The following is a 25,673-nucleotide window of genomic DNA, read 5'->3' as shown; positions in this document are numbered from 1 at the left end:
TTTCCCATTTCTGATGCCCTGCCCACATTCCAAAGTTTCCCTCCCATTAAATAGTAAGTTCCTTGTGGAAATAGTTTACAATTACTTGGGCCCCAAAACCTTAGAATTGAAGACGTTAAATCATCTAGATTTGGCCTTAGCAGTTCTTAGTGAGAGGCCTTGAAGGTGTCCCAAGCTCTTTAGGCTCCTGGTGCCTTGATATGAAGCTCTGTCCTAAAAACAACACTGGGAAAAATGTTCTGGACTCCTACAGAAGGATAGCTCTGGTGTAGGGGTGGGGTTCCGAAGGTTCTACTCATTCTCATTCACATACTTTTCAATCCTGCCCACCTTAGGAGAGACAGAAAGTGGCTGGGAAGATACAGGCGTGACCAATGAACTCTCCTCTACTTCATCTGGTACTGAGTCCAGCCCCCAGTCTCCCCTGACACCAGATGGCAAACGGAGCCCCAAAGGCATCAAGAAATTCTGGGGAAAGTAAGTTGATAGTAATGGTTGTAATCTTGTGCGTAGACAGGCAGATGCTGTGTGAGTTCCTACTCTGCCCCACATTCGCATAGCTGCAGAAACAGAATAGCCACATTCGGAGAGAAGAATGTGAGTTGTTTTGCAGGACTCAGAGAAATGTGACAGGCAGTAGTTAAACAGAGCTAGTTGTGACGTGTCTTTCATTCTAGGCATCCATATATCCACATATCCTGCTTCCGTTCTCAGCAGATTACACTACCTGGGCTTCTGGGGAGGCACAGATGAGACCAGGCTCTTCTTTTATTAGGAGCCAGTCTGTCTTAAAATCTTTTAAAGACCAAAAGCTGAGTACTTGCTAGTCCAGCTGATTTATTCTGAACAGAGGCAGAAGCTGGAGTCTCCTCAAAGACATTAGCCTTTACTTTGATCCCGTGAGGAGTGGCCCAAAGCCCAGAGTTGGGCTTAGAATTGAATCTCAGAGTCTGGCGGAAGCGCTGTTGCAGGTCATCTTCCCTTGCTTCAGGACAGGGACTCGGAAGGGGGTTGCCTGAGTCCTGAGCCTGGCCTGCCTAGCCCTCACAGTCTTTTGTGGATTCCTCTCCACACAGAATCCGAAGAACTCAGTCAGGAAATTTCAACACTGATGCACCAGGGATGGCAGAGTTTCGACGAGGTGGGCTCCGGGCAACTGCAGGGCCAAGACTTTCTAGGACCAGGGACTCCAAGGGACAGAAATGGTAAGACTATCCAGCCCATCTGCAAAGAGCTTTGTGAAATCCTAGCCAGGATGCAGTGTGAGCAGGGCTGGTATCCCATAGTATCAGGCTGAAAGCCTGGACTCCTTCATATAGGCCTGATTTATTACCCACACTCACAGGTACTGAGGTAAAGAAGCATGAGACTCCCTGCAGCTGGTGTGGTTGGGGTAGGAAGGCTGCATTCGCTACTTTTCTGGCTTTTGCAAACACCAAACCTGATAAAAGCAACTTGAGAAAGGAGCTCTGTCTGGCTTACAGCCCACCACAATGGGGAAGGCACGGTGACAGGAGCTTAGCCAGGAAGCAGAAAGAGATGAGATAAATGCTGATGTCAGCTAACTCCCTCCTCTTGATCCAGCCTGGGACCCAACTGATGGAATGATGCTGCCTACATTTAGGTTGAGTCTCACTGCCTCTATTAACCCAACCCGGAATTTCTCACAGAAGTACGCAGAGATTTGTCTTCAAGGTGATAACAGATCCTATCAAGTTGACAGCATTAGCCATCAGAAAGGCTGTGAATGGCTCTGCTCCACTGTCACTCAGTGTCAGTAATGCCTTTCACACTGGACTGTTGAGTTCTTGTGAAGCCAATCCGAGCAGAATCTGGAATCCCAAAGCTTGGTTGCTGTCTCTACTTAACCACCCCTAACTGCAAGCTGCACGCTGTTACCTGGCCTCTGCCCCTCCACTCTTCACTTGTTAAGTGGGGATCAAAAATAGGTATTAAAGCTTTTATGAGAATTGTGTGAGCTACTGCACATCTAACTCAATCATAAGTCACATGCCTGCTCAAAGGTCAATATCCTCTTGGCTTTGGAGAGTCTTGGGGCAGCCTGCATCTGCCAGTGTCCCTCATAACTGTACTGCAGCAAACTTCACTGAAGGGTGGTAACTGAAGGGGGTTCTATAGTTTGAGGGACATGGACACCAAAATGCTGAGTTTTACATGACTGTCCCATCATGCTCTAGTAAAATATACACAAAACCTGCAAATCTGTTTGGAGGTGTCCTGCATGGAACTCTTCCAAGTTTCCAAGACTTTGCCAGATCGTCGTAGTGTTTGAGACACAGGACCTTTTTCTTTTTAACCTCGCATTGATGGGTATCAAAGGAGGAGGATGGTGGTGACCCTTCTAATCTCAGATGTAGATTTATCCTCAGGAAATCGCAGCCTCTGGGGGCCTAGAGGACCCAAGGGCACAATCTAAAAAGCTGTCGATCAATTTGGAGCCAAAGAAAGCTTATCTGTAAATTCCAAAATTAGATACTGTCGTTTTCCTAGCAACTTTTCTAATTTAGACACTTTATTTCCGGATTTTCAGAGATGGGAAAGTAAAGGTACAGAAAACTTTAGTGCTGTATCGTTACAGATTGAGCGTAGCAGGGGAATGTTCGCACAGGGTAGAAGAACATGTGTTACACCAGCAGGCCTTTCCCTAGCCAGTTTGCTGTGTCCCTGTCACTCCGGGGCCTGGGGGAGCAATATCAGGAGCTCCCTCTGCCTCAAGAAGGAGTTTCAGTGCAGGGGCTGATCTGCTGCAATGTCTTTGTGCTTTGTCGACCATGACAATGGTTGGTGTAAGGACGAATGACGAGGTCCTGGTGAGCTTGCTTTATCTTTACTATGCATATAGTAGCAACTATGAATTGCCCTGGGAAAAGAAAGACTGTTACTACTCTTAAGGAGAATATAATTACATGACAATGCCCTCTGCCATGTAATTTTTAGATATTTAATACATAATGTTTTAGAAGAAGTAGCCACTAGTATTCTCTTGAGGAAAGCGCTTGATTCCTGAGTGCTCTCATCACCAGTTCTTTTCCAATAAAAATTATGTATTTTGGAAAATTTTGACAATGTTTTATAGAAAATTTCAGATCATGGAAAAACAATTTTTATTGTTTCATTGCTCCAGGTAAGTTCTTGCAGATTTTTATCATATAGCACACAGTACAGAGAGCCTTTTGCCTATAATCAGAGGCTGTTCTTCTGTCTTCTGGCTGCCCAGACCCAAATAATCAGGCTAAAACTGTATACATGGTTTGGCTAATGGCTCAGGCATATTTCTAGCTAGCTCTTACATCTTTAATTAACCCATTTCTATTAATCTCTGTATCACCATGAGGCTGTGGATTACCAGAAAGGTTCTGGTGTCTGTTCCTTCAGCAGCTACATGGCATCTCCTTACTCCACCATCTTTTCCCCAGCATTCCGTTTAGTTTTCCCATCTAGCTGTATTCTGCCCTGCCATAGGCCAAAGCAGCTTCTTTATTAACCAATGGTAATAAGACATATTCATATCATACAGAGGAGAATCCCATATCAGTTGCCACTATAGCCTTACCAAAATTATGCATTCAAGTTTTTTTCTGTTTAATTGTCTCTCCTCTTATAGACCACCAGAAACTTAGTTTTTTTTTTCTGGTTTAATTTTCCCATTTGTTGGTTTAGATTGTGAATTTTCTGTATTGTAGGCTAGTTTTAATTAATATCTTTATTGTAAACTTCTTCCTATTCTCTGCATATTGAAGTTAAGCCATATCTGGTAATTATGGCTTGGAGCTTATACCAGAATTTCACTTTTGTTAGTAGTACTTTGATAAATGAAACTTTTATATTTATATGTGATGAAGACCTTTGATTTCTTCTGGTTAGGGAACAAAGTTTAGTCAGATAGCTAGGTTGGTCTCAAAATCAAGATGCCCCTGCCTCAGCCTCCCAGGTGTTAGGATTACAGGCCTGTGCTGGCACACAACAACTTCTCTTTTGGTATCCATTACTCTGTTTGACTTTTTTTCTCACAACATTTAAAGGCTGTATTTAAATAATTTACTTGGGGATTCATTTGAGCATGTATGTTTAATGTGAATTTATTTATTTTTTCTCCTCAAGAAAAGGCCGTGTTTAAGGCAGACAGTTTCTGGAGCCGTATGTTGGATTCCATCTGTCTTAGTTACTTTCTGTTGCTGTGGTAAAACCCCATGACCAAGGCAACACATAGAAGGATAAGGTTCCAGACGGTGGGTGTCCATCATGATAGGAGATTGTGGCAGCAGGTGGCAGGCATGGCAGGAGGAACAGCGCAAGCAAGAAGCAGAAAAATCTCAAAGCCATCCCCAGTAACACACTCCTCCCAGCAAGCCTGTACCTCCTAAACTTACCCAAGCAGCACCACCAATGGGGGCCAAGTGTTCACATCTGAGCCCATGTGGCACATTCTCAGAATTTCGTGTATGTGTGGAGGGTACATTCTCATTCCGACCACCATACGTAACCCGTGTAGGTTTCCCAAGCTGGTGTATTGAGAACATTGTCCTCCAGGTCTTACTTTGGCATTATGAGCCTTCTCTAAGCAGATGCTCCCACCTCAGAGATGTTTGTTTGCCCTTTCCTTCCCATGCTCACTGTCAGAGACAGATTCATTCAAAAGGTAAAGAAAATTTCAGAGAGGATCCAATCAGAGTTGAACCAGGTGCTTTGATACTGTAAACACTGCTGACTGTTCTTGCTCCCATGTTCTAACTCTGAACTATCCCTTGCACTGAATGATAATAGAAGTGATAGCCATTTATATCAGAATTCTACCTTTGTTAGTGATACTTTGATAAGTAAATATTTTCTACTTATATATAATGAGGTTCATTGACTTCTTTGTTTTTGTTTGGAGGAATAGAGTTTAGTTAAATAGTCAGGCTGGTCTCATATTTAAGTTGTTCCTGCCTCAGCTTCCCAACTGGTGTCAGGTAAAAGCCAAGAGGGCTGGCACATGTCTGTATGCCACCCTGCTGCTGGAGGGAGCTCGGTGGCCAGCCAGTTTAGCCAGTTGGTGGGCGCAGGTTTCCTTGAGAGGCCCTGGCTGAAAATGTAAGGTAACATACAGTGCATACACATGTATATGCCCACACATGAGTGCAGCGTGCATGTCTGCATGCACATGCAAAAGAAACAAGTTACAAAGCTGGGTATGGTGGCTCATATTTATATTGCCAGCATTTAAAAGGTGTGTTGCCAAGAACTCAAGGCCAGTATGAACCACAGGATGAGGCTTTATCTCAAAGCACTAAACACTAAAATAAAACAAAGCAAATTATAAGTCAAAATGCCAGATCCCATCCAGAGCAGTAAAGGCAAGAGGCAGACTTCATACAGAAGTGACATAGAAAATCGATATTAATTTAAAGTGAGTCACTTGAACTCACTGTGAAAAGGTTGTCGTTTCTTGCTTGTTTTATGTCCTATGCTGACATCAATAAAGACAACATAAATCTGATGCCCCTGCTTGGAGGACGTAGACAACCCACAGCTTTAGGGGTCTCATCAACTCAGAGTCTAAGTTGTAAATCCTGAGCTGTGTAGTGTTATTCATGTTACTTAATAGAAATTTTCTGAAATGTCACCAGTGGTTGTGGAGCTGATGTTGTTTTATTAGCTCTTATAATAAAAAAAAATGAGGGCAGATGATATAGCTGTATTGTAGAGTGCTTGCCTAGCATGTATAGAGAGCCCTGAGTTCAACAACCAGCCCTGCACTAAGTGGGCATACTGTTGCACACCCGTAATCCCAGCAATCCTGAGTTGGAGCAGGTAGAAGGATCAGAAGTTCAAGGTCATCCTTAGCTGCATATTGAGTCTGAGGTCAGTTTAAGCTGCATTAGACCCTGTCTCAAAAAGTCGGTAAGAGTTAGCAGTCAAGCTAGAAAATGGAGCGAGTGTAGTTCTGTTTCATAAACAGTGTACAGAGCTGTGGGTACATGAAGAGGGCTGAGTACACAGGGAAAAGTATGACAGAGCTGTGTTTAGGAATTCATTTAAAGTTTTTGAATTTTGTGGCAAATTTCATTATGTTAAACTTGTAATTTTTTACAATATTTTATCATTCCAAATATTCCCTAATTATATATTCAACTTTTATAATTTCTGTACAGAAGGTACTCGATTTCTACAAATTTTACTTTTATAAAACCTGAGTCTGAACCTGTTTGAGCCCTGATGAAAGTCAAGCTCTAGGCTGGGAGTGTTCTGTACCTATCCCAGTATTTATTCTAGAATGCTGGTTTCTTTCTAGTCTTTAAGATATTTCCCTGTTTAAGGACAGCTTAGCCAGGTATTCAAAAAGTTCTTAAAACCATTCCTGCATAGCAGGGGTGCAGCTGACCCTAGGTATCCAGGACTTGTGTAACTGCCGAGAACAAGGCTGGACAATGTAGGTACTCCTACAACGGTTACCTAGACTGTTCTGAATCTGCATGGACTTTTTCCTTAACAATAAAAATTTTCTCTAACAATAAAATGTAACACCTACACACGCCGTTTGTGCTGCATTGGGTGTGTCACGTAATCCAGGTATTATTCAAAGTATTTGGGAGGGTGTGTGTAGGTTTTATGTAAACACTACATTTTCTGTCTGGGACTGGAGCATCCAGCTGGAATCCATCCTCCCTGAGTACCAGAGGAGAATTGTTCTTTGCTGGAAGGGAATCTCTCAATAAATATCCTCCTAGACTTCATAAATCCCCAGTTATATTAAAAACTGAAAATGAAGTTTTGTCCACCCTTTCCCATGCCTCGGTTGGGATTTCAAGTTTGCCATTACATTCACACTTCAAATGAAAAATTGATGTCCTTAAGAATGATGGGTTTTAATACCTAGTCTAGGAACATGACTTGGCTCTTTATTTATTTATGTCTTCTCTTATGTTGCTCAGTTGAGTGTTGCAGCTCCATTACCCCGTTCCACCTCCACTCCAGCCTCATACACAACAGAGTGTCTCACCCTCCCCTTAAGGCAGCTCCTAGAGAGGTTATGATTCTAGCTGGTATGGTGGGGGTGTTTTTCATTATTAACAAAAGCCATAGTATCTGTGTGGGTGATATCTAGAAAATGATGTTCATGTGTAGTGCTCATTCCATATGCATATATGTATTCATTTCTTTTCTGCTTCCAGCGACTGGATTCTCGTGTGTTATGTAGGAAGCCGTGTCGTCTGGGAGAATTGAGTTCTTTATTTCTGCTTTTCTAAAGCTGTACCACTTTTATGCAGTCTTTCCTGAGTAATCTCTCAGATGGATTTATTAATAAGCACTGATAGACACAGGCACGTATGCCTTTCTGTTGATAATAGTGGAAATGACCCTAATATTTCATCCGTAAATAAGGTATCCACTCTTAGAAGTTAGAAGAGCTTTGGCTTGGGTTTTCCCTCTTTTTTTGTGTGTATTAAAGAGAAAACTGTCTTTTCCTAGTTTTCAAGCATTTCCCCAAAAGTGTTGAGTCTTACAGATAAAATTATTTGATCCTAAGTGTTCATAGTGCATTTCCGGACCTGTGTGAACTAAGCAGTCCCTGGGGATTATGGGGGCTATCCCATGCTCAGAAAAGCTGCAGTTGAAACATAAAACCTCTTACTAAGGTGGCTCTAGAGTCTTACAAATGTGGGTGGGTTATGCTAGAATGCCTTTTACCATGTTGGCTCTTCTTTAAAGGAGTTATTCTGAGACTTTGTGCTGTTCAAAGCCCCCTATTCCTTAAAACAGAAGCATGTTCTTCTTCTGCTTCCCAGTGATGCCAACGCCCCTTTTGCCCAGTGGAGCACAGAGCGCGTATGTGCATGGCTAGAGGATTTCGGCCTGGCTCAGTATGTGATTTTTGCGAGACAGTGGGTGACATCTGGCCATACGCTACTGACAGCTACCCCTCAGGACATGGAAAAGGTAAGGACTGGGCATGAGTAAGAGCTGCCCTATTTTCCCCCAGGCCAATGCATGGGAGCTAGTGATGGCCTCCATCTACCCCATATTGCACAGGGTGAACAGGGAAGGCTGAGATTCCCTACTGCAATAGGTTAATATCCCAGGGCACTGGGCAAAGATCTACCACCACCCTTGAGAACATCTCTGTCCTGACATGACATCCTCTGAGGACCAAGTTGTCTGCCAGAACGTCACATGTGGTCTTCATCTTTTGATTTTAGGAGCTAGGGATTAAACACCCCCTCCATAGGAAGAAGCTGGTTTTAGCAGTGAAAGCTATCAATGCCAAGCAAGAAGAGAAGTCTGCGCTGCTTGACCACATTTGGGTGACACGTAAGGACAGGCATATATTTATTAAGAATGTTTCTGGCTGCTCCGAAGGGCAAAAGAGTGTCCCATTGATTATATGCCCAAGGATGCGGCTTTCTTATGAAAGGCGGGTGGGTTCCTAATGCTTTGGAATGAAGTGAGAGCCTCAGGATGGTCATTTGTCATCATTCCCCTCCGCACCCACATTGTCTGTTCTCATGACACATCTGTTTTCACAGGGTGGCTTGACGATATTGGCTTACCCCAGTACAAAGATCAGTTTCATGAGTCGAGAGTTGATGGGCGAATGCTACAATACCTAACTGTGGTGAGGATTTTCCCTTAAGTATTTCTGTGTTCAGTGAACACTCAGTCCAGATGATTTTGTGATAGTTACCTTGAACTTGATTGTCTTCCCTTCCTCACATTTGGAAGGTCCTGAAATAGTATCAGTGTTACATAAGGCATGCCAAATGCCAAAGTCCACACCATGGTGGTGATTGGAACTGTTGAGATGTCCATGAGCACCTACCTGAGACATGGAAGGTGTGTCTCTGTTTGGTCAGGAAAGAACTGCTGGGGTCTTTTGTCACCTTAGAAACTGTCTTGTCAACCAGAACCTCTTTCTTCCAGAATGATCTACTCTTCTTAAAAGTCACCAGCCAACTCCATCATCTCAGCATCAAATGTGCTATTCACGTGCTACATGTCAATAAGTTCAACCCCCACTGCCTGCACAGGAGGCCTGCTGATGAGGTGAGGGAGTGTAGTAGCTGTCGAGGTGGCCCTGAGTCAGGACACCTGAAATATCATGGGAGAAAGTGAGGATGACATCATCACAAAAATAGACAATGGTACTTAAGATTCTGGTACCTAAAAGTCCCCTGGTCCCTATACTTTGTATCTAATGGTAGTCACTGAACCTCTGATCCTACACCCTCACTCAGGGTAGTTTCTGAGTCATCATAATGGCCCAGTGATTTGTTATGACTAAAACATGGGGAAAAGGAAAGACAATATGGAAACATGGTATCAGAGGAGGCAGAAAAGGCAAGGTCCAGAGGGTCAGAGGAGACAAGGTTCCAAAAGTACTGCACAGTTCAGAGTGTGTTGCCCTCCTTGCTGGAGCAAGATTAACTAGCCTTGAGCCTAGACACATAGGATCTTACTAGAGGGGAACTAGTGTCGACAAACGTAGAGGACTCCATGTGGGTATATATATAATAATCTTCTATAAACTACAAGACTTCCGTTGGGCCCCAAACTGAAGGCCTATGGGCACCTGACCTGACTCGGGTTCTTTGGGGATTTAAAATGCCTACTTTTGCATTCTGTCCTCTTATTTCCTTGCTCTTCAACAAATGGTCTTGCAGATCTTTGTGAGTGCTGAGCCTTTTGAAGCCTACAAGGCTGTGTGAAAGTATGTATATATCATTATGTTTTAAAGAGAGATTTACTTTTTAATTTTTTTGTGTGTATATACACATGTGAGGGTGGCCACAGAGGCCAGAAAAGGGCATCTGATCTCCTGGGGCAGGGTTATAGATGGTTAGGAGCCACCTGGCGTGGGTGCTGAACCGGGTCCTCTAGAAGAGCACTAACACCTTACACTGCCTAGTCATCTCTTCATCCCCAGCTTCAATATCTTGATGCAAATCTCCTTAAAACAATTGGCCATGCCAGGAAGTACTTTCACCTACAAAACACTTGGCTCATAATCGAATCTTTAAAATTCTGTTGGATCACTGAATAAAAACCTATATGTCTTTATTTATTTGTGCTAAAATTAACCAGATGACTAGGGCATAACAGGATGGTGGAGTCAAATATTTAAGTATAAACATTACAGCAAAATTCAGTAAGATGCTGGTTTCTTAGAACTGGGCTTGTTCTCAGGCAAGTGGCCTGGTTGGCCTGGGTTGCTAGGCCTAAGAATCTGCTGGGACAAGGCTCTTGAGAGGTGCTGACCCCACAGAGGACAACATGGAACCTAATTTCTTCACTCTTCTCTATCACAGAGTAACCTTTCTCCTTCAGAGGTTGTCCAGTGGTCCAACCACAGGGTAATGGAGTGGCTGCGGTCTGTGGACCTGGCAGAGTATGCACCCAACCTTCGAGGGAGTGGTGTCCATGGCGGCCTCATCGTGAGTGGCTCTCTGGGCTGGCCCACATGCCTTGGTGTAAACCATCCTGGTTTGTTTCTGTTACTGTGATAAAAATGCCGATGAGAAGCAACATAAGGGAGAAGGGGTCTATTTTAGCTCGATTACAGGATTCAGTCCATCACTCCAGGGCAGCTGAAGCAGCAGGAGCTAGAAACTGCTGGTCACATGACACCTGAAATTCTCAGAGGAGAGGATGAACACATGAATACTTCTGCTTGGTTTTTTTCTTAACTCTTACACCACCCAGAAACCAGCCCATGAAATGGAGCCACACATGTTCAGGATAGGTCTTCCCGTCTCAGTTAACCAGTTAAGAACAATCCTTCACAGTCATGCCTGCAGGCCACCTTGATCTAGGCAGCCTCTCCTTGAGACTCTTCCAGGTGACCGTACTACTACTACGTTAGGTTGATGACTGAAGCTAAACCTCACACTTTGTAAGGGTCAAGTATGCTCATGGAAAAACTGAGGTTCTTCATCTGGACCATTTCACAGAATCTGAGATCTCAAAGTGTTCTGGTTGAACATTACCTTACGGAAAGAAAGGTGGCTTCTGAAGGAACTTCCTCAACTTCAGTCTAGAGGGTTCCAGTTAGTCTGGTGGTTGCGTTAGATCAATCCTGAAAAAGGCAACTCCACCTGTTCCCAGAGGAACATGGGGGCTGGGGAAGTGAGGGGGTGGTCACCTTGTGCAATTTCCTGATTGCTATGATATGATGTTTATTGCTACTTAGCTCTGTCAAGTGTCAAGGCCAGAAAGGAAGTGTGGAGGTGGTGTCCTAGATGCCATCAGAGAAGACTGAAAAACAGCCTTATCTCAGAGGCCTGTTCCCTGCTAGTCTGTGAGGATGAGGTTGTCCGTCAACAAGCATGTTAGTCTGGTTAAAGCCAGGCCTCGTGCTGGGGAGACAGAGTGGGTGGGACACAGAACACAGCCTATGTTCTGAAGGCACCAAGGCCCAGGGAGCAAGTTTTTACTGTCCCCACCTAGGGCCCTCGACAGTAGCCACTGTCTAGATTTGTCTGTGTTTTTTTCTTAGATCCTGGAGCCACGCTTCACTGGAGACACCCTGGCTATGCTTCTTAATATCCCCCCACAGAAGACACTCCTTAGACGCCATCTGACCACCAAGTTCAACGCCCTGATTGGTCCTGAGGCCGAACAGGAAAAGCGAGATAAAATGGCCTCACCGGCTTACACACCTCTGACCACTACAGCCAAAGTCCGGGTGAGCTGTCAGAGCCATTGTGGGTGGGACCCCATGGCCTGCCTTCTGAGCCTTAATTTTGGCATCTGTTTGTAAGTGCCTGGGCCCAAACCAGTAAGTGCAGCCCTAGATGAGGAAGCGTGCTTGGCTTTTGCTGGAGGAGTCTTCCTGAGGTCTGTTCATCTTTATTAGATCCATTCCCCGCTTGGCCTAAGTCCCAGGAAAACAGCACATGTTTCTATACACTCTACATGCACAGGAAGTAGCTCTTCTTGAGAAGCTGTTCTCTACTCCAGTTCTGCCAAGCAGATGAGGGCTGGTTCCCTTCAGACCAGCCCATCTGTGTGCCACAATGCCCCAGGGTCTTGCCGTCTTGCTAGCACTGGGTGTGCCCCCATAGCAGCTGGTCCTGCTTGTTGTATTCTATGATGGAGCCAGCACACAGCTGACCTAGTATTATTCAAGCACCTGTCTCATTGTCTGATCTCTCTGAACCCTACAAAGACCAGTCTTGAGTCTGAAAGCTCAGTCTGAAACTAACTGCGGGCCCACAGTGGCTCCAAAGGCCAAGCTGGACTCCCCTTGAGCAATCATTGGTCCCTATGGTCTAGCCACGCCTCCTAGTGACACTCCCCTCTCTAAGGAGGTAGAGCAGGTAGCATGTCTCTGGGAGTCCAGCAGAAGCAGAATGGGGTGGGTGAAACTCAGGCAAGGAAGAAGGCCAATCAGTCCAGAGGTCATCATGTCTCTGGGTGTTCCTTACTCTTGTGCCAGCAGCTATGGTGAGACAAGTCCCGTGTCCTTGACTTCAAGTGCAGACAGTAGCATTCCAGGGAACCTCAGTCCATCTTGGGAAGTAGGAAGTCATTTTGGGGGACAGCAGGCCTGAGTTAGGTTATTCATCTGTCGGCCTTGCTTCAGCATAGAACATGTCATCAAGAACCCTGCTTCCCACAAACATTTTTATTTCTTTCCTCCTGAGCTAGCTCCCAAATGTATTGTCTGTCATGTCTGCACACTGACCCGAAAGCTTCTTCTTATCATCTTTTATATTTGCTGTTTTAGCCCAGGAAACTCGGGTTTTCCCATTTTGGGAACATGAGAAAAAAGAAGTTTGATGAGTCTACGGATTATATTTGCCCCATGGAGCCCAGTGATGCGGCCAATGACAGCCACAGGGTCTACGGTGTCTACGGGGGCCTTAGTCCCCTTGACAACCATGAACTAGATGGACTGGACCAGGTGGGACAGATAAGCTGATGCCCCTGTCCTCTGCCTTCTTTGTGCACCGAGAGCTTGCAATAACACCGTGTGCCACCATATAACTGCACTCCCTCCATCCTTGTGCATGACGTGCAGAAAGCAGCAGTTGTGTGCCTTTGGGCTGGTCTTCGTACACACCGTAAGGATGTCAGGATATGCAGTTACACAGCTACAAAGGGGACAGACTTTGGGGACTATAGGACTATAGCCAAATGTGGACTGAGGATAAATCACCTGAAGATGTCTGTACATGTTTAGTAATTCTTAATATCCATATTTCAGCTGGAAACATATGAACAGAGGCAGGCCCAGAGATCCTGGGCAATCCCAAGAGGTTCAGCTCTCAGGCACTGTACCTATGCTCCAGTTGACGGAAAAATTCAAGTGCCTTAGGCCTGTGGAGCACAGAGTCTTGGCTGAGATAAAGGGACAACAGAGGGTCTTGTAGGCCATGGTGATAATGTAATTTGATTGTACCTTACTATGGGTGGCCATTTCTTTCTGGTAATAAAAACAATATTTATGTAGAAAGTATGAACCTCTTTAATTCTGTTGGGGGAAGAAAACCAGGCATTGCTGGAGGTAGGGTGATCCCAACTACACCACTTAAAGACCTATAGTTTAGGATTGAACCAGGGAATGGAACGTCTGTTAGAGAAGTCTGTGGCCCTGTTGCCTTGGGTCTCATTTCCCTCTGTGAAGCATAGAAGGAACTTGGGTGTCACATACACTGGCTAGAGGTCACATCTGTCACACAGACCCTAGGTTGTTTTCCATTTCAGCAGCGTGAGCCTCAGAGTGAAGGGTGGGGAGATGAACAGGTAGCCTTTCTGGCAAGACTCTGCTTTTTACATCTTGCCCACTTTTGTCTTCCGGAAGAGCAGAAACAGAGCTGTCCTCTTGCTTTAGACACTGCCTAGTTGGTAATGGGCCCAACAGATGGTCTGTGTCTGGCTGGAGACTGACCACGGAGAGATGTGTGCTCTACCAGTCTGAGGCTCTGCTCAGGAAATTCCAGGTTGGGGCTGGCCAGTATTTGACTCCTGGGTCCAGTTACCTTCATCTACAGAAGAATAACAGCAGTGTTGCAAACATCTGGAAGGCAAGGCAGGATCGCTGGTTTGTTATGGCCTTCTGACCCAGATGCAGGCGATGTTAACATTTGGCTCTTCATACACATAGAAGACTCAACCATGGTCTGATACCCAAGGCTACTACCTCCCCTAAATTCCAGCTTGCCAGGTGGCAATACTAGTATTTGGTTCTGGTACCCAGAGCCACTGACTGGCCAATGCTATTGTAGCATTGTATTATGTAGTAATGTATGTCAGGCCAGGTTTTGTGCCCTGTTGGTTATGTCCCAGTGAGGACTGCATGTACCTGTTTTCAGACTTTGCATGGAATTTGTATTGCAGCTGAATGTCTGTGTGACCTCATGCAACTTTAGTGGACTTGAGTTTTCCCTGCTACAAGGGTTTGCTCTTGATGCCTCCAAGTCTGCAGCATCCAGATAAGAAGGACCAAGTAGGCCAGCAGTACCTGAGGAGGAGGAAGGCCTCTATGCCATGAAGAGGCAGGCAGCAGCCTCCTGATGTTGCCCTCTTAGACCACAGCATTGATATCTGGGGTCCTATGCCTGGAAAGCATCCTTTTTCCAGTAGTAATCCGGAGGCTTTCATCCCTGTGAAGCAGCTGGACCACTGGACATGTGTAGAAGGCTGCTTCTGACGAGCTCTGCCTGTGCCCTGCTTTGCCACACATAGTGCTGGTGCTGAATGTGGCTTCAGCAGAGTGTGTGCATGCAGTACGGGAACTGAACCTGCATGTGTCTCAGCAGCTGTCACTCCCTGGGGCCTAGAGCACACCATGTCCACGCTCTAGGGAAGACTGTCCTAGAGAGGACAGGCCTGAGTAGAAGGGGCTGTGCATGCCGCTGTCTCTGCAAAGCGTAGGCCTCGTTCCTGTGTGCTGACCAGGCTGCTGCCCATTTTACAGATGGCACCTTCTGAAGTCACCGTGACACAAATAGGGCTCCTCTCCCAAGACATCCATCGCCTCACGGTATGATTCTGACCCCCCTTCCTTGCAGCATGGCTAGTGAAGCCCAGTAAACTTGGTGTGGTGGCATTCATGTCCACAGGGCAGGAAAGGATGGTGCTTGCTTGCTAGTGGGTCAGAGCCTTAGCCAGCCCTGAGGCACACAGCAACTTAAAGGCTGGGCCTCCTCTACTGGCCTGTTGCTGGGCTCTGAGCCACCACAGGGCATTGGAGGCCCACGGCCTTTCATCAGAGTCAGCCTGAACATACAAGGCGTTGGATCCGTTTCCTGGGCTCAGAACTGGTAATGATATAATGGTGACCAAGAAGTTATGGGTTAACTGTGCAGCCAGATCAAAGATCTGGCTCACTTCTAGCCCAGTGAACACTGTCCTGCCTTCTTGGCACAGAGAAACATACATTCCCCCCACTCCTGACATCGTGAATACGTTCTGCAAGCTAGGAGAGCCTGCCACGCCCAGGAGTACTAATCAGTCCATGGGGAGGCAGCTTGGTCCCAAGGAAAGAAGAACTGTTTTGTTTTGTTTGTGGAGGGTGGGGGAGGGGGTCAAGGGTAGGAGTAGTTCAAGTCATTTGCCTTTTACTGGCTCTAGGAGCATAGGTGTGCCATGGTCCCTCTGATACTGACTTTGGTTATCTGTAAAGCAGGGATAATGATAGCCTTCTTGTAAGTCACATGGGAAGACCAGAGGTAGCAAGACATGGCTACCTACCCACGGTTAGAAAACTGTATAAAGGCAGGATGGAGGAGTGTCTCCTATCTAAGCAAGACCACGTCAGGGCAACAGGCTTTGTCTCTCGGCTCATGCAGGGGCATGTCTCTGTACAATCTTGGCCTGTGATCTCTAACAAACCTTTGGTTTACCTCTAAGACAAAAGGCTTGGTTTTATCTTGTGTGTATGTGTATACCGATGGTGGGGATTGAACCTACGACATTGTGCAAGCAAAGCGAGAGCCTCGCCCTTACACCATTTTTATCTTAACATTACTGTCTGTTCAGCACTCAATGCTCAGGCTCCCTGGGACACCATAACTTTGCAGATCAGAGGTATTGGGTGTGGGCCACTTCCAGTGTCCCTCTGTTTCTTAGGAAGATGCTGTAGGGTAGCCTTGGCCTATGGACTGTTACACTGCCCTTTTGGCTATGTTCTTACAGACTCTGCTGAGCCAGGACCAACTACTGAATGACTCGCCTGGCTGTCCCTGACACTGACGACTGTGGATGACATTCTTCATGGCTGAGAGCCCAGAGAGGCATGTGTGGGACTTGAATGTTTACCTCAATGGGGAGTTGGCACAGAGCCATCTACAGAACCCAGATGGGGCTCTTTGGGGTCCCTCGGAAGTAGGTGCTGGCAGGAGCAAAAGCAGAGGGATGAGATGACCAGAGGTGTCCCTGTGTTCTTCAATGCTGTCTATGATCACTTTTCGCTACAGATTTTCTACCTTTTATACTTTTATATACAAATTGCAGACATTCTTGTAGACAGGGAAGTGTTGTGTTAAATGCAGAACAAAGGCAGTGAGCTCTTAGTTCATAAAAGCCTCTGCTTGGAAAAAAGCTGTGTAAACTGTTGTGATTGTTCTGCAGTGGCTGGTGAAGTTCTGGGGGGCCGGGGATCCTCTGGGGCTGCTTCATAGAAGTATGTATTTTCACTTCTGGGAGGCTGGCCCTGAGAACCAGCACTCCTTTCTCGATCTTCAAGCAACTTCACCCCCCTGCATCTGCTGAAGTAGCAGACAGTAGTGTGGTATTACTGCTTTGACCAGCAGGTGGCGATAGCGGTCCCTGGATCATGGGATTTGAGGCACAGCTGCTAGAAATGGTAAATTTAGGAACTTCTGTCTAACCATGCCTCCCTTGGCCCAGTGCCAAGGTGGAGCCTGTCACCTAGAGGTTGCTAAACTACAAATATTTTCCCATGTCTCCGTCTGCTGTACAAAATGCAGGTAGTGAGGACAGGATTCGTGCAGTCCATGTACTGTAATTGCCCTTCTGTACAGGCTCCTAATCCTGTTTGTGTCTCAAAGTGACCCACATGGGAAGGAAGAACACACAAAGCCTTTGCCCTCTGTGAGTCTGGCCTTCAAAGCAGAGAAATGTGAAAAATGTTCGTAAGTGGGAGTTAGTTGATCGAATCCGTTTGAATCTTGCTGTAATTCCACCCAGGCAAGTTCTGGCTGCCCAGTGTGTTCCCTAGATAACCACACATTGTGAGCTAAGTGCAGGGCAGTCCAGTTTATTACACGAAACTGGGAGAAAGGCATCATGCCCAGCCTCCAAGCCTGGAAGCCCCCCAGAACACCCAATCCTCTGAACTCTTCTTAGGTCTACACCCAAGAGACCAGCACCGTGCCCAAGGGTACATGGAGAGCCACTTTGCAAATACTGTAGGTGAACAGTGAACAGGGTGAAGTCAAACTCACTCTGAAACAGGAGAGGGACCCGCCAAGGATTATCGGAGGTGTTAATAGGTAAAAATCATGTCCTTGGTATAGCCGAGCTGTTCCAGGCTAGGGTAAGCCATATCCTGGATCATACGTGGTGGACCACACACCAGGATCAGTGTGGTCTCCCCAGGGGGAGGGAGGTGCTCTTTGATCATGTCAGCAGTGACAAACCCCGAGCTGTACTTCCAGCCTGGAATGAAACAGAGCAAGGAAGAAGTGTGATTCTGCGTTAGCCCCTGATGCTGGAGGCCAGGCTGCCCTACAAAAGCTCAGAAGTCTGCCTTGCTGGTTCCCATGTAAACCCAAGGGACAGAAAGGGGGGTTTCAGTCGTCTGCAGCATTTACTCCAATTCCAGGCTCAAGCCTTGGTCTCAGACTCCGGATGATGTCTCTTTGCTCTAAGCACTGAGAAGAGTGAGGAGGTCACACTGGTGTGGTGGAGTGTTTGTGGAGTTGGGTAGCACCCTCTGCTGGACAGCGTGATATATGCCAAGACTGGTGGAAATCAGGGAGACATGCAATGTGCCCTGCACGATGTAAGGTACATAGTGGTTCCTAGGCGCTAGCAGGAGCTGGCTGAGGCTCAGCTTATGAACACTGCTGTCCACAAGAGGTTGGTTATAAGAGGCAGAGTAGCCATGAGCAGTATGAGAGGGTAAGGGGCCAGTGCATTTTAGGTACAATGTGCTGAGTGTGGAGGGCAGGTGTGGCTCAGTCTATACTCAGCGCAGTGTGGAGAGTACAGGTGTGCAGCACCTGTCCTTGACTCCCCTTTACAAACTGCTGCTCCCATCTCCTCCCGTCAATGGCTTCGTTTGTGTGCCCTCTACAGACCAAGAGCCCCAAGGCAAAACAAGCAAACAGAACCTGGAGCTAGTCCACAGGTATGTCAAAGGGTGGAGCTCGCTCAGAATAAGAGAGTAATAAGGGCCATACCATCGGGAGGCCTGTCCAGGGTATACCACAGGTTGAACTGGTCAGGGTGAGTCGTGGCAGTTTCTTCCAGCTCCTTTCTCAGCAAGATATCCTCTTCTGTCTAGAAAAGAAGCAACATCACCAACATCACAAAGGTCCCTTGGGAATAGCCCGTATGCCTACCTCGATTGAACGTGTGGGTCATGCCTGAATTGCCACTGTCCTAGCTTGAGAGCTTTCCAGATTCCCTGTTCCTCCTGCATACTGTACCCTCTCTATTAATATAAGGAGCTGGTGAGAATCAAGCGGGAGGCAGAGGCAGGCAGATCTCTGTGAGCTCGAGGCCAGTCTGGTCTGGTCTATAAGAGCTAGTTCCAGGACAGGCTTCAAAGTAAGAGTAACCCTTTCTCGGGAAAAAAAAAAGAAAGAAAGAAAAAAAGAAAAGAAAAATCAGCAAAAATAGTTGGTGGAACTGATGGGTGGGGTGGGAGACCAACAACATGGTGTCCTCTGTCTTGAAGGACAGCTGCACAGACCACTGTCTGCATGCAGAAGTCCCCACTCACTTCCCTGCATCCAGGGTCAGGCCTGGCAGGCCCAATGGACACAAGCTTAGTGCAGATTGGCCTTCTCTAAGGAGTCAGGGGAGGGCAGTGCTGATGGTGTCCAGAAGAGGAAGGTGGTCTACATTTGCATCTGAGGAAATGGGGACAAGAAGGGAGACAAGGCTCCAAGAGGATACCCAGGCCTGGGTCGTCCAACGCTCCATAGCTCTTGTCCCAGTAACGCTACTTCTGGCGTTGTTTCAGAAAAGCAAAGTTGTCAGGTCAGGCCCAGTTGCTCATAATTATTTATTGTTTATGTCAAAATCTAGAAAAACCTGAATGAAAATGTTTCTTTGATTCTGGTGTGAATATTTAAAGTCAGCAAGAGGAAGATGCCTATGTGATACTACTAAGTGAAAAAATATATATAGTATATAAAAATGTGTATAAATAAGGTTATATCATACACAGTACATATGGGGGTAATGGCAAATATAAATGTATATTCTTCTGAATTTCTCATAATTTCCATCAGGAACATCCATTATTTAATACTCAGAGAATCAGAACTGGGAATTAAGGAGAAAGCTCACAGCATGGAGTGGCTCTGTAGGGAAAGTGAAGAGTTAAGAAACAAACAGAACCGGCCTAACCTCAGCTTCTTCAGCTGCCAGCAGACTTGCACAGCCCACTAAGCCTCCCACAACCCAGGGCGCCCCAGCAGCACGTTCTCATACAGTTGGAGACAGACACATCCCATGCTGCTGTGGCCAGCTCGGGGTTGGCTGCAGACTGACCTGGTTGGCAAAGAGGAGGGACATCTTGGTCCCATCACTGCTGTTCTTGGTGATGTGGCGAAGGAGCTGCAGCATGGGTGTGATGCCTGGAAAACAGCGGGCAGGCCAGCTTGCTCCCATCCCCAGTGCCCCAGTTTCTGGCCTTTAGTGGATTAACAATTTCATTTGAGCCTGATTCTACCATTTTCTGTTCTGTTCCCCAAAACCTAAAGTGGAAGAGAACCTTCATTTTGGCGTTCCTTTCTAATGCAGCAGCAGGTCAGAGAACCACTTTCCTTTCTGAGACAGGATTTCACATATTCCAGACTGGCCTCAACTCCCCAGGTAGCCAAGTCTGTCCTTGAACTTCTGATCATCTCAAGCTCTGAGATTACAGGCATGCCTGTTTTTATGTTGCCGGGGAACCCAGGGCCTCATGTGTCCGGAGCAAATATTCTACCAAGCGAGCCATATCCTCAGCCCTTCTTTCCTATGGCAAGAGGGTAAGAACTTTCTGTGAGCTAGTTCAGGTCCTCACTTGCATAATAAAACTAATGGCCAGTAAATGTGATAGTATTAAAACTGCCAGCGATGTTGCCTAATACTCTATATGTCTCCCTGAGGGTTCATTCTCAAGGGATTTCGAGAGTCAGGCTAGAACTGAATATTCCACTATTTAGGAACCATTGAGCAAAACTTGCCCAGCCTAGCCTCAGAAGAGAGGCTCCCATGGCTTTGAGGGAGCCACTATGCTGGTTGTAGAGGAACAGGGTCAGATTCAGTATCGGACCCCACATTCCCACTACCACACCAGATCTCATAGCATCAAATGATTCCCAAGTTAGAATGGTCCTGGAGGAATCCAGAAACCTCTTACCTGTGCCCCCAGCAATCATCCCCAGGTGATGAACCTGTTTTCCTTCAGGCTCACTCTTTTTGTCTGTTTTGACTGTAAGGTAACCTAGAAATAAAGAGAATGTTTCTGACTTCTGCAGGCCTTGGCTGGTGGCCTACAAAAGATTTCTGACTCTTAGGAGGCAAGGTTGTAGCATTCCAAGTCCGAATTAGACACGGTAGCTTCACTGGCCGCCAGTGTATAGAGTAGAAACCGAGGCTAGGCATCCCATGGGATAGCGGGGCCTTTTCTTAGGCAAGCTGAAATTAATCTGGAGCCTTGAAGAGTGAGTGAGTAAATGGAGAATCAATGTGGTCTCCCTCTACCCTCAGCAGGCAGCTTTCATGTATCTGTGCCAGAGACAGTAATGAGGACATTCTAGATGAAGCGTACAAGCCTGTGCAGTAAATATGAGCAGTGACAGAAGTCATTATAAATACAGTCATGTGGATGAATGTGTGAAGACTTGAAGTATGCGCCCATGTGCCCCAGAGCTGAGGAAGACCACAGCAAGGCCACTGCAGGAATCTCCCAGCTATGAGAAGAATTGACCGTGAGACCCCGCTGAACAGCACCTGTACCTGGCTTGTGGTAGAACAGGCGCCCTGTTGGCCCTCGGATAAGGATGGTGTCCCCAATTTTCATGTTCTCTAAGTACTGAGTCATCTTTCCCCCTTCAGGATGCTTGGGGTGTACATTTTTGAAGTAGATCTGAAAAGCAAGCACAGATCTTTACACCTCCAAGCCTTGGGCGACAGTCGCACACGGCTGGAAGCCAATAAAAGTCATTCGAGTCAACACTTCCGCACTCACTGTGAACAATCGTTTCGGTTTCATGTCTGTTTCCACAATAAAATACCCCAACAAGACAACTCAGGGGGAAAGTGGTTTATTTTAGCTTCCAATTCCAGGTTAAAGTGAAGCAGCTCACCACATCACACCCAGTAGAGAGAAATGAATGTTTGCATACCTAGTTGTGCTCAGCTCATTCTCTATATTTACACAGTTCAGGGTCCTCTGCCTAGGGAGTGGTGTTACCCACAGCGGGCTGGGTCTTTCTGCGTCAATATAATGAAGATAATCCACCACAGACCAACCTGATATAGACAGTCCCTCACTGAGGCTCTTCCTGGGTGATTTCTAGATTGTGTCAAGCCTTACAGCAATCCTTTGAGACCCTACAGGGTTAAGGGTAACATTGCTGATAAATGAGACTATTGGAAAGCACTGTCTAGGCCATAAGTCCTCTCTCCACTCTACCACATTAAAGATACCTGGGGGGGCTCCAGATAGCTTGGTAAGGTGGGTATTATTTACCTTTATAATGAAGTCCACAAAGCCTTTATCATCATCACTAGAGACAGGAGTGTAAGCCCTAATTACCAATTCATTGTTAATTTGGGCCAAGAGATGGACATAGTTACCTACAAAAAAATATCAAATGTTAATAGTCAAATAGAACTCTGAAATGGCTCAAAGATTCACTTTGATAACATCTGCCCAGCTATGCTCACACTGTAACCTTTGGAGTAAGCATTAAAGGTGGGAATGGATACTAAAACTATCAGAAAGGAGCCAGCTGTGGTATCTCATACCTGTAATCTTGGGCATCAGAGACAAAATCGACTTGAGTTCAAAAATAATCTGGGCTATTAGTTGTAACCCAATCTATATTAAGTGCAAGACCTTGTCTCACTAGCGATATCAGAAAGGATTTTTTTTCCATTGAAAGAAAACTATAGTCTTCATGAAATTCTTTCTTCCTAACCCGTCTGTGTCTCAGCAGAGAACAGCGCTTAGCCTTATGGGTACTGCAGGGTTCCAAGACCTCCACAGTTCTGTTTCAAATAAAGCAACAATGCGTGCCGTCCTGGCTACTAGTTCTGCTGAGAAGCAACAGGGACATTTACACTGTGTCTTTACCTGTCCGGAGTAGAATTCTATAGGCCTGGAGGGCCAGAGACCTATGAGTTGAGACTGTAGCCCAATAGCAGATAATGAGCCCGACTGAAGTCCAGACTTGAGAGACCAAGGCTATTAGTACCAAGGGGAGGAGCTGCATCAAGGGATGCTAAAAGCTAGAGACAAAAGTCACCAGGTCACGTTCAGGTGGAGCAGAAGTCAAGTGTGCCTGGGAAATTAGAAATCCAGATAGAAGTGGGAGCTAGAAGCTGAGAGAGACAGATGAAGAGGAGGAAGAAAAGGAGGAGGGAGGGAGAGTCGGTGCTAGAGGAGAGGGTAGTAGTTCAAGATGTTAAGCAGTATATGTCTGGGTCTTGGAGGAATCCCTAGAAGCCGAGGTGCAACCTTCATAGCCATCGTCTGATTGGACACCAGGGACACCTGAAACCGCAGTCCTAAAGCAGCAGCTTCCACCCAAGGGCTCACCTGAAACTGAGAACTTAGGAAGCCAGTCACTGCATCCCCACACAGGATGGAGCTGTGTGCCCAGCCCAGAGCCCCACCTCCAACTATCCTCGCTTCAGCTGCACATCGGAGCGTTAGCGCTCTGCTGTCAGACTCCTAGAGGCCACTAAGCATGTGTGTCCCACTGGCCACGCAGCTGCCACTGGGGCTGAGGGCAGAGTGGGTCAGAGAAGTCTCTACCGACAAATTCTATTTCTCAAGTGGCTTATGCTTGCCTCCCAGGCAGGATGGCAACAGGCTAAAGTAGAGAAATGGAAGGCCCCATGACATAGCACTCTCATGTACAGAGTGGTAAAGGGCGGCAAGCAGGCTTCGTCCTTGCATTATAATTTCCTCACTTGTCAGGGTTGAAGTTAGGACTTTCTTTGAAAGTCGGCCATCAATCAGACTTCCACTAGGAGGCAAGCAGCAAGGCTTCTCTGTCCCACACCTTTCGCTTGGATTTTCCACCTCAGGAGAGTGGACTCATTGGCTAGAGTTGATATTGATGAAACCCAGAATCTGAGGAGGACAGCTAGAGCTGGTTTCTTTATGTGGGGCTCGGGCTCCCTCGGAAAATCACCCATTTAGGGCATCTGCATGCCTAGTGACTCCCCACACATTTTGGGCGTTGATGGAATGTCTGCTCTTCTCATCCGTGTGAACTTTCACATCCACCAGCCATGTCACTCGCACTATACCTGAAGCAGACTGACGGGCCTGGGAAATACTGTTTTACAAGATGGAACGACAGAGAGGAGGATTGAGGTACTGGCCTTAAACTGCATGGGCAGGAGCCTTTGATGACATCTTAGACCTTCTTCTAGACTTACTTCTTTTCAGTGCTCCTCAAGATATTACTTTTATAACAGTCGGACTGGAACAATGGAGATACTGTCCTCAGGTCCATCTGCTTGTCTCCCTCCATCCACATGGTCCAGGGTTTTATCTGTGTGTCCTCCATATCCCACGAGAAGGGGAACCTATTGCTAATAGGAATGGAACATCCCAAAGACCCAGACCTGGAAATGTCACCAAGCACTGCTCACCTACAGGGAGCCCCAAGACATGGTCCGGTGAGGGCAATCCAAAGCGGAACCTTCGAGTGTTGTGGTTGATTTGCTAGTGGAACAAAAACAGCAGGTTAGGTTGGCTTCTTAGGAGTTTTGCTGCGTGACGCAGATCCTGAGAAAGACACTCAATTTGGCCCTGAGGTGACTGAGCACCCCAACTTCCCAGCTAGCATTCTCACCCCCTCCCCCATCCTCTGTCATGTAACCAGGGGAAGGTATGGGTGACCCAGTACCTCCTTTTCAATCAAGGGCAGGGGGTACTTGGCTTCAGGGTCCTGTAAGGTGATGCGATCTTTCTTCTCTAAGCTCATTTTCTTCAGGGCAATGAGAATCACAGTGGTCCCGACGACTCTAAGAACCAAGAGCAGGGAGGTAGTCCTAGAAGACACAGTGTGAGCACAGACCTCAGATCTCACCTGGGCTAGGCAGTGCCAAGCACGGCTGCTCTTATGTCTCAAAGGACTAGCAGAGGGAAAGGTGTTATAACACAGAAGACTGCCAGGAACAGAGGACCAGAGGGCAGAGAGGTTTGTTCCAGGTTCAGCAGGCCCTCTGGACAAGGCCTGACACCTGCACAAGAGTGTTGCTCTCTTCAGGCCCTCCCTGCCCACCTGGGGAAGAGTGACAGCGTGAGTTATAACGGGCTGCCCGAGAGAGAGCTGTGCTGGCCTTGCCAGGTGCTTGTGGGTTGTGCCTAACAGCAAGGCTGGAGACAGGACTTACCTCTCCTGGGACTTCCCACTCACTTCTGATCGGCTGATGTAGTGGAGCAATGAGTGGATTTGAAACTCACCAGCACTTTGCAGGGCGGGCAAAGGAAGCAAATACACACCCGCCAGAGGTGTAGCCAACCTCCCCACAACAGCCCTCAACTCCGCCCCGTTCCCTAACCAGGCCAGTTTGTTCACAGCCCGACCTGTTCCAGAGGCGTCCCGCTGCTGCCCAGTCCTCTGGTCCAGAGAACCCAGGGGCCCTACCAGCTGGTAAACCGCCTCGAGTCAGGCCCAGACATGGCCTGCCCCTGTCCCCAGCCTTGGATTCCTTCCTGCCCCGCCCCTCTCAGACGGAACCCACCGGGAGCGAGAGATGCCCAACTTGTCCTCAAGCTGGGCATTGCCTCTTGGTGGTTCGGAGGGCGAACACAGGGCAGCGGCCAGGGTCCCGCTGACTCCTGCCTGAATAGCGACACATTCAGGCTTCTGTGTCCCGTGACTCTGGCATCAGTCCAGCGCTGAGCCTCCGCAGTTGGCCCTGTGGGAATGGGGCCCATAATCTCCTCCAGAGTTCCTGTTCTCAACTGGGATCCCTCTGCTTCTTAAGTCTCCTTGCGCATCCCTGTAGCCTTGGGGAAAATTCAGCCTCCCCAGCTTGTTAACACCAAGGCAGGATGGAGAGAGGCGTGGCTGTGAACTCATTTACAGTACAGACTGAAGACATGGGCATTACAGTCTAGAGGAGAGCACTTGAGTGACTGCATGTCTAAGTCGCCATGTCTCCTGAGCTGCTACCCTGAGCCTCCCAGAATCCAAGTGTCTGCAGGGTGGGGCTGACTGCAGAGTGTGGTGGCTTCACTAGCGGAGACAGGACAAGACTAAGACTCTATAGCAGACAGCATGAGACATCCAGAC

General features: G+C 47.0%; 2 protein-coding genes across 11 annotated transcripts in view; one reads left to right on the top strand and one right to left on the bottom strand.

Annotated features, from left to right (window-relative positions):
* The window catches only part of Ppfibp2 (PPFIA binding protein 2), a 152,927-nt gene extending 136,373 nt beyond the window's left edge, over nt 1–16,554 (top strand). For 2 of the 8 annotated variants that reach the window (XM_050163277.1, XM_050163278.1), the window contains 11 exons: nt 336–477; nt 1,077–1,205; nt 7,791–7,941; nt 8,202–8,313; nt 8,529–8,617; nt 8,923–9,045; nt 10,308–10,433; nt 11,495–11,683; nt 12,728–12,904; nt 14,921–14,986; nt 16,141–16,554. In XM_050163277.1, the coding sequence (XP_050019234.1) occupies nt 336–477; nt 1,077–1,205; nt 7,791–7,941; nt 8,202–8,313; nt 8,529–8,617; nt 8,923–9,045; nt 10,308–10,433; nt 11,495–11,683; nt 12,728–12,904; nt 14,921–14,986; nt 16,141–16,191 (1,355 nt within the window). In that variant the 3' untranslated portion in view covers nt 16,192–16,554. Of the gene's footprint in view, nt 1–335; nt 478–1,076; nt 1,206–7,790; nt 7,942–8,201; nt 8,314–8,528; nt 8,618–8,922; nt 9,046–10,307; nt 10,434–11,494; nt 11,684–12,727; nt 13,457–14,920; nt 14,987–16,140 lie in introns of those variants that run through there. The other 6 variants (XM_050163279.1, XM_050163283.1, XM_050163276.1 and 3 more) reach the window with 5 other exon arrangements.
* Nucleotides 16,555–17,204: 650 nt separating this feature from the next.
* Nucleotides 17,205–25,332, bottom strand: Cyb5r2 (cytochrome b5 reductase 2). 3 transcript variants are annotated; one of them, XM_050163293.1, is made up of 10 exons: nt 25,120–25,332; nt 24,769–24,801; nt 24,279–24,423; nt 24,022–24,094; nt 21,884–21,990; nt 21,148–21,277; nt 20,549–20,632; nt 19,693–19,778; nt 18,372–18,471; nt 17,205–17,625 (listed from the first exon to the last, which is right to left on the bottom strand). In XM_050163293.1, exons 3-10 carry the CDS (start codon nt 24,354–24,356, stop codon nt 17,453–17,455), a joined length of 831 nt encoding a protein of 276 aa, XP_050019250.1. In that variant the 5' UTR covers nt 24,357–24,423; nt 24,769–24,801; nt 25,120–25,332; the 3' UTR covers nt 17,205–17,452. The 3 variants fall into 3 exon arrangements, with proteins under 3 accessions (XP_050019250.1, XP_050019248.1, XP_050019249.1); XM_050163291.1 differs by lacking the exon at nt 25,120–25,332 and having other exon boundaries at nt 24,769–25,105; XM_050163292.1 differs by lacking the exons at nt 24,769–24,801; nt 25,120–25,332 and adding an exon at nt 24,962–25,087.
* Between the last annotated feature and the right edge of the window lie 341 nt (nt 25,333–25,673).

This window comes from Alexandromys fortis, unplaced genomic scaffold (assembly GCF_014885135.2).
Source record: "Alexandromys fortis isolate MF-2015 unplaced genomic scaffold, M_Fortis_MF-2015_v1.1 scaffold_129, whole genome shotgun sequence".
Taxonomy (NCBI): Eukaryota; Metazoa; Chordata; class Mammalia; order Rodentia; family Cricetidae; genus Alexandromys; species Alexandromys fortis.
Note: the sequence above shows the minus strand (reverse complement) of the source record. Positions and strands in the feature narration are given on the sequence as shown.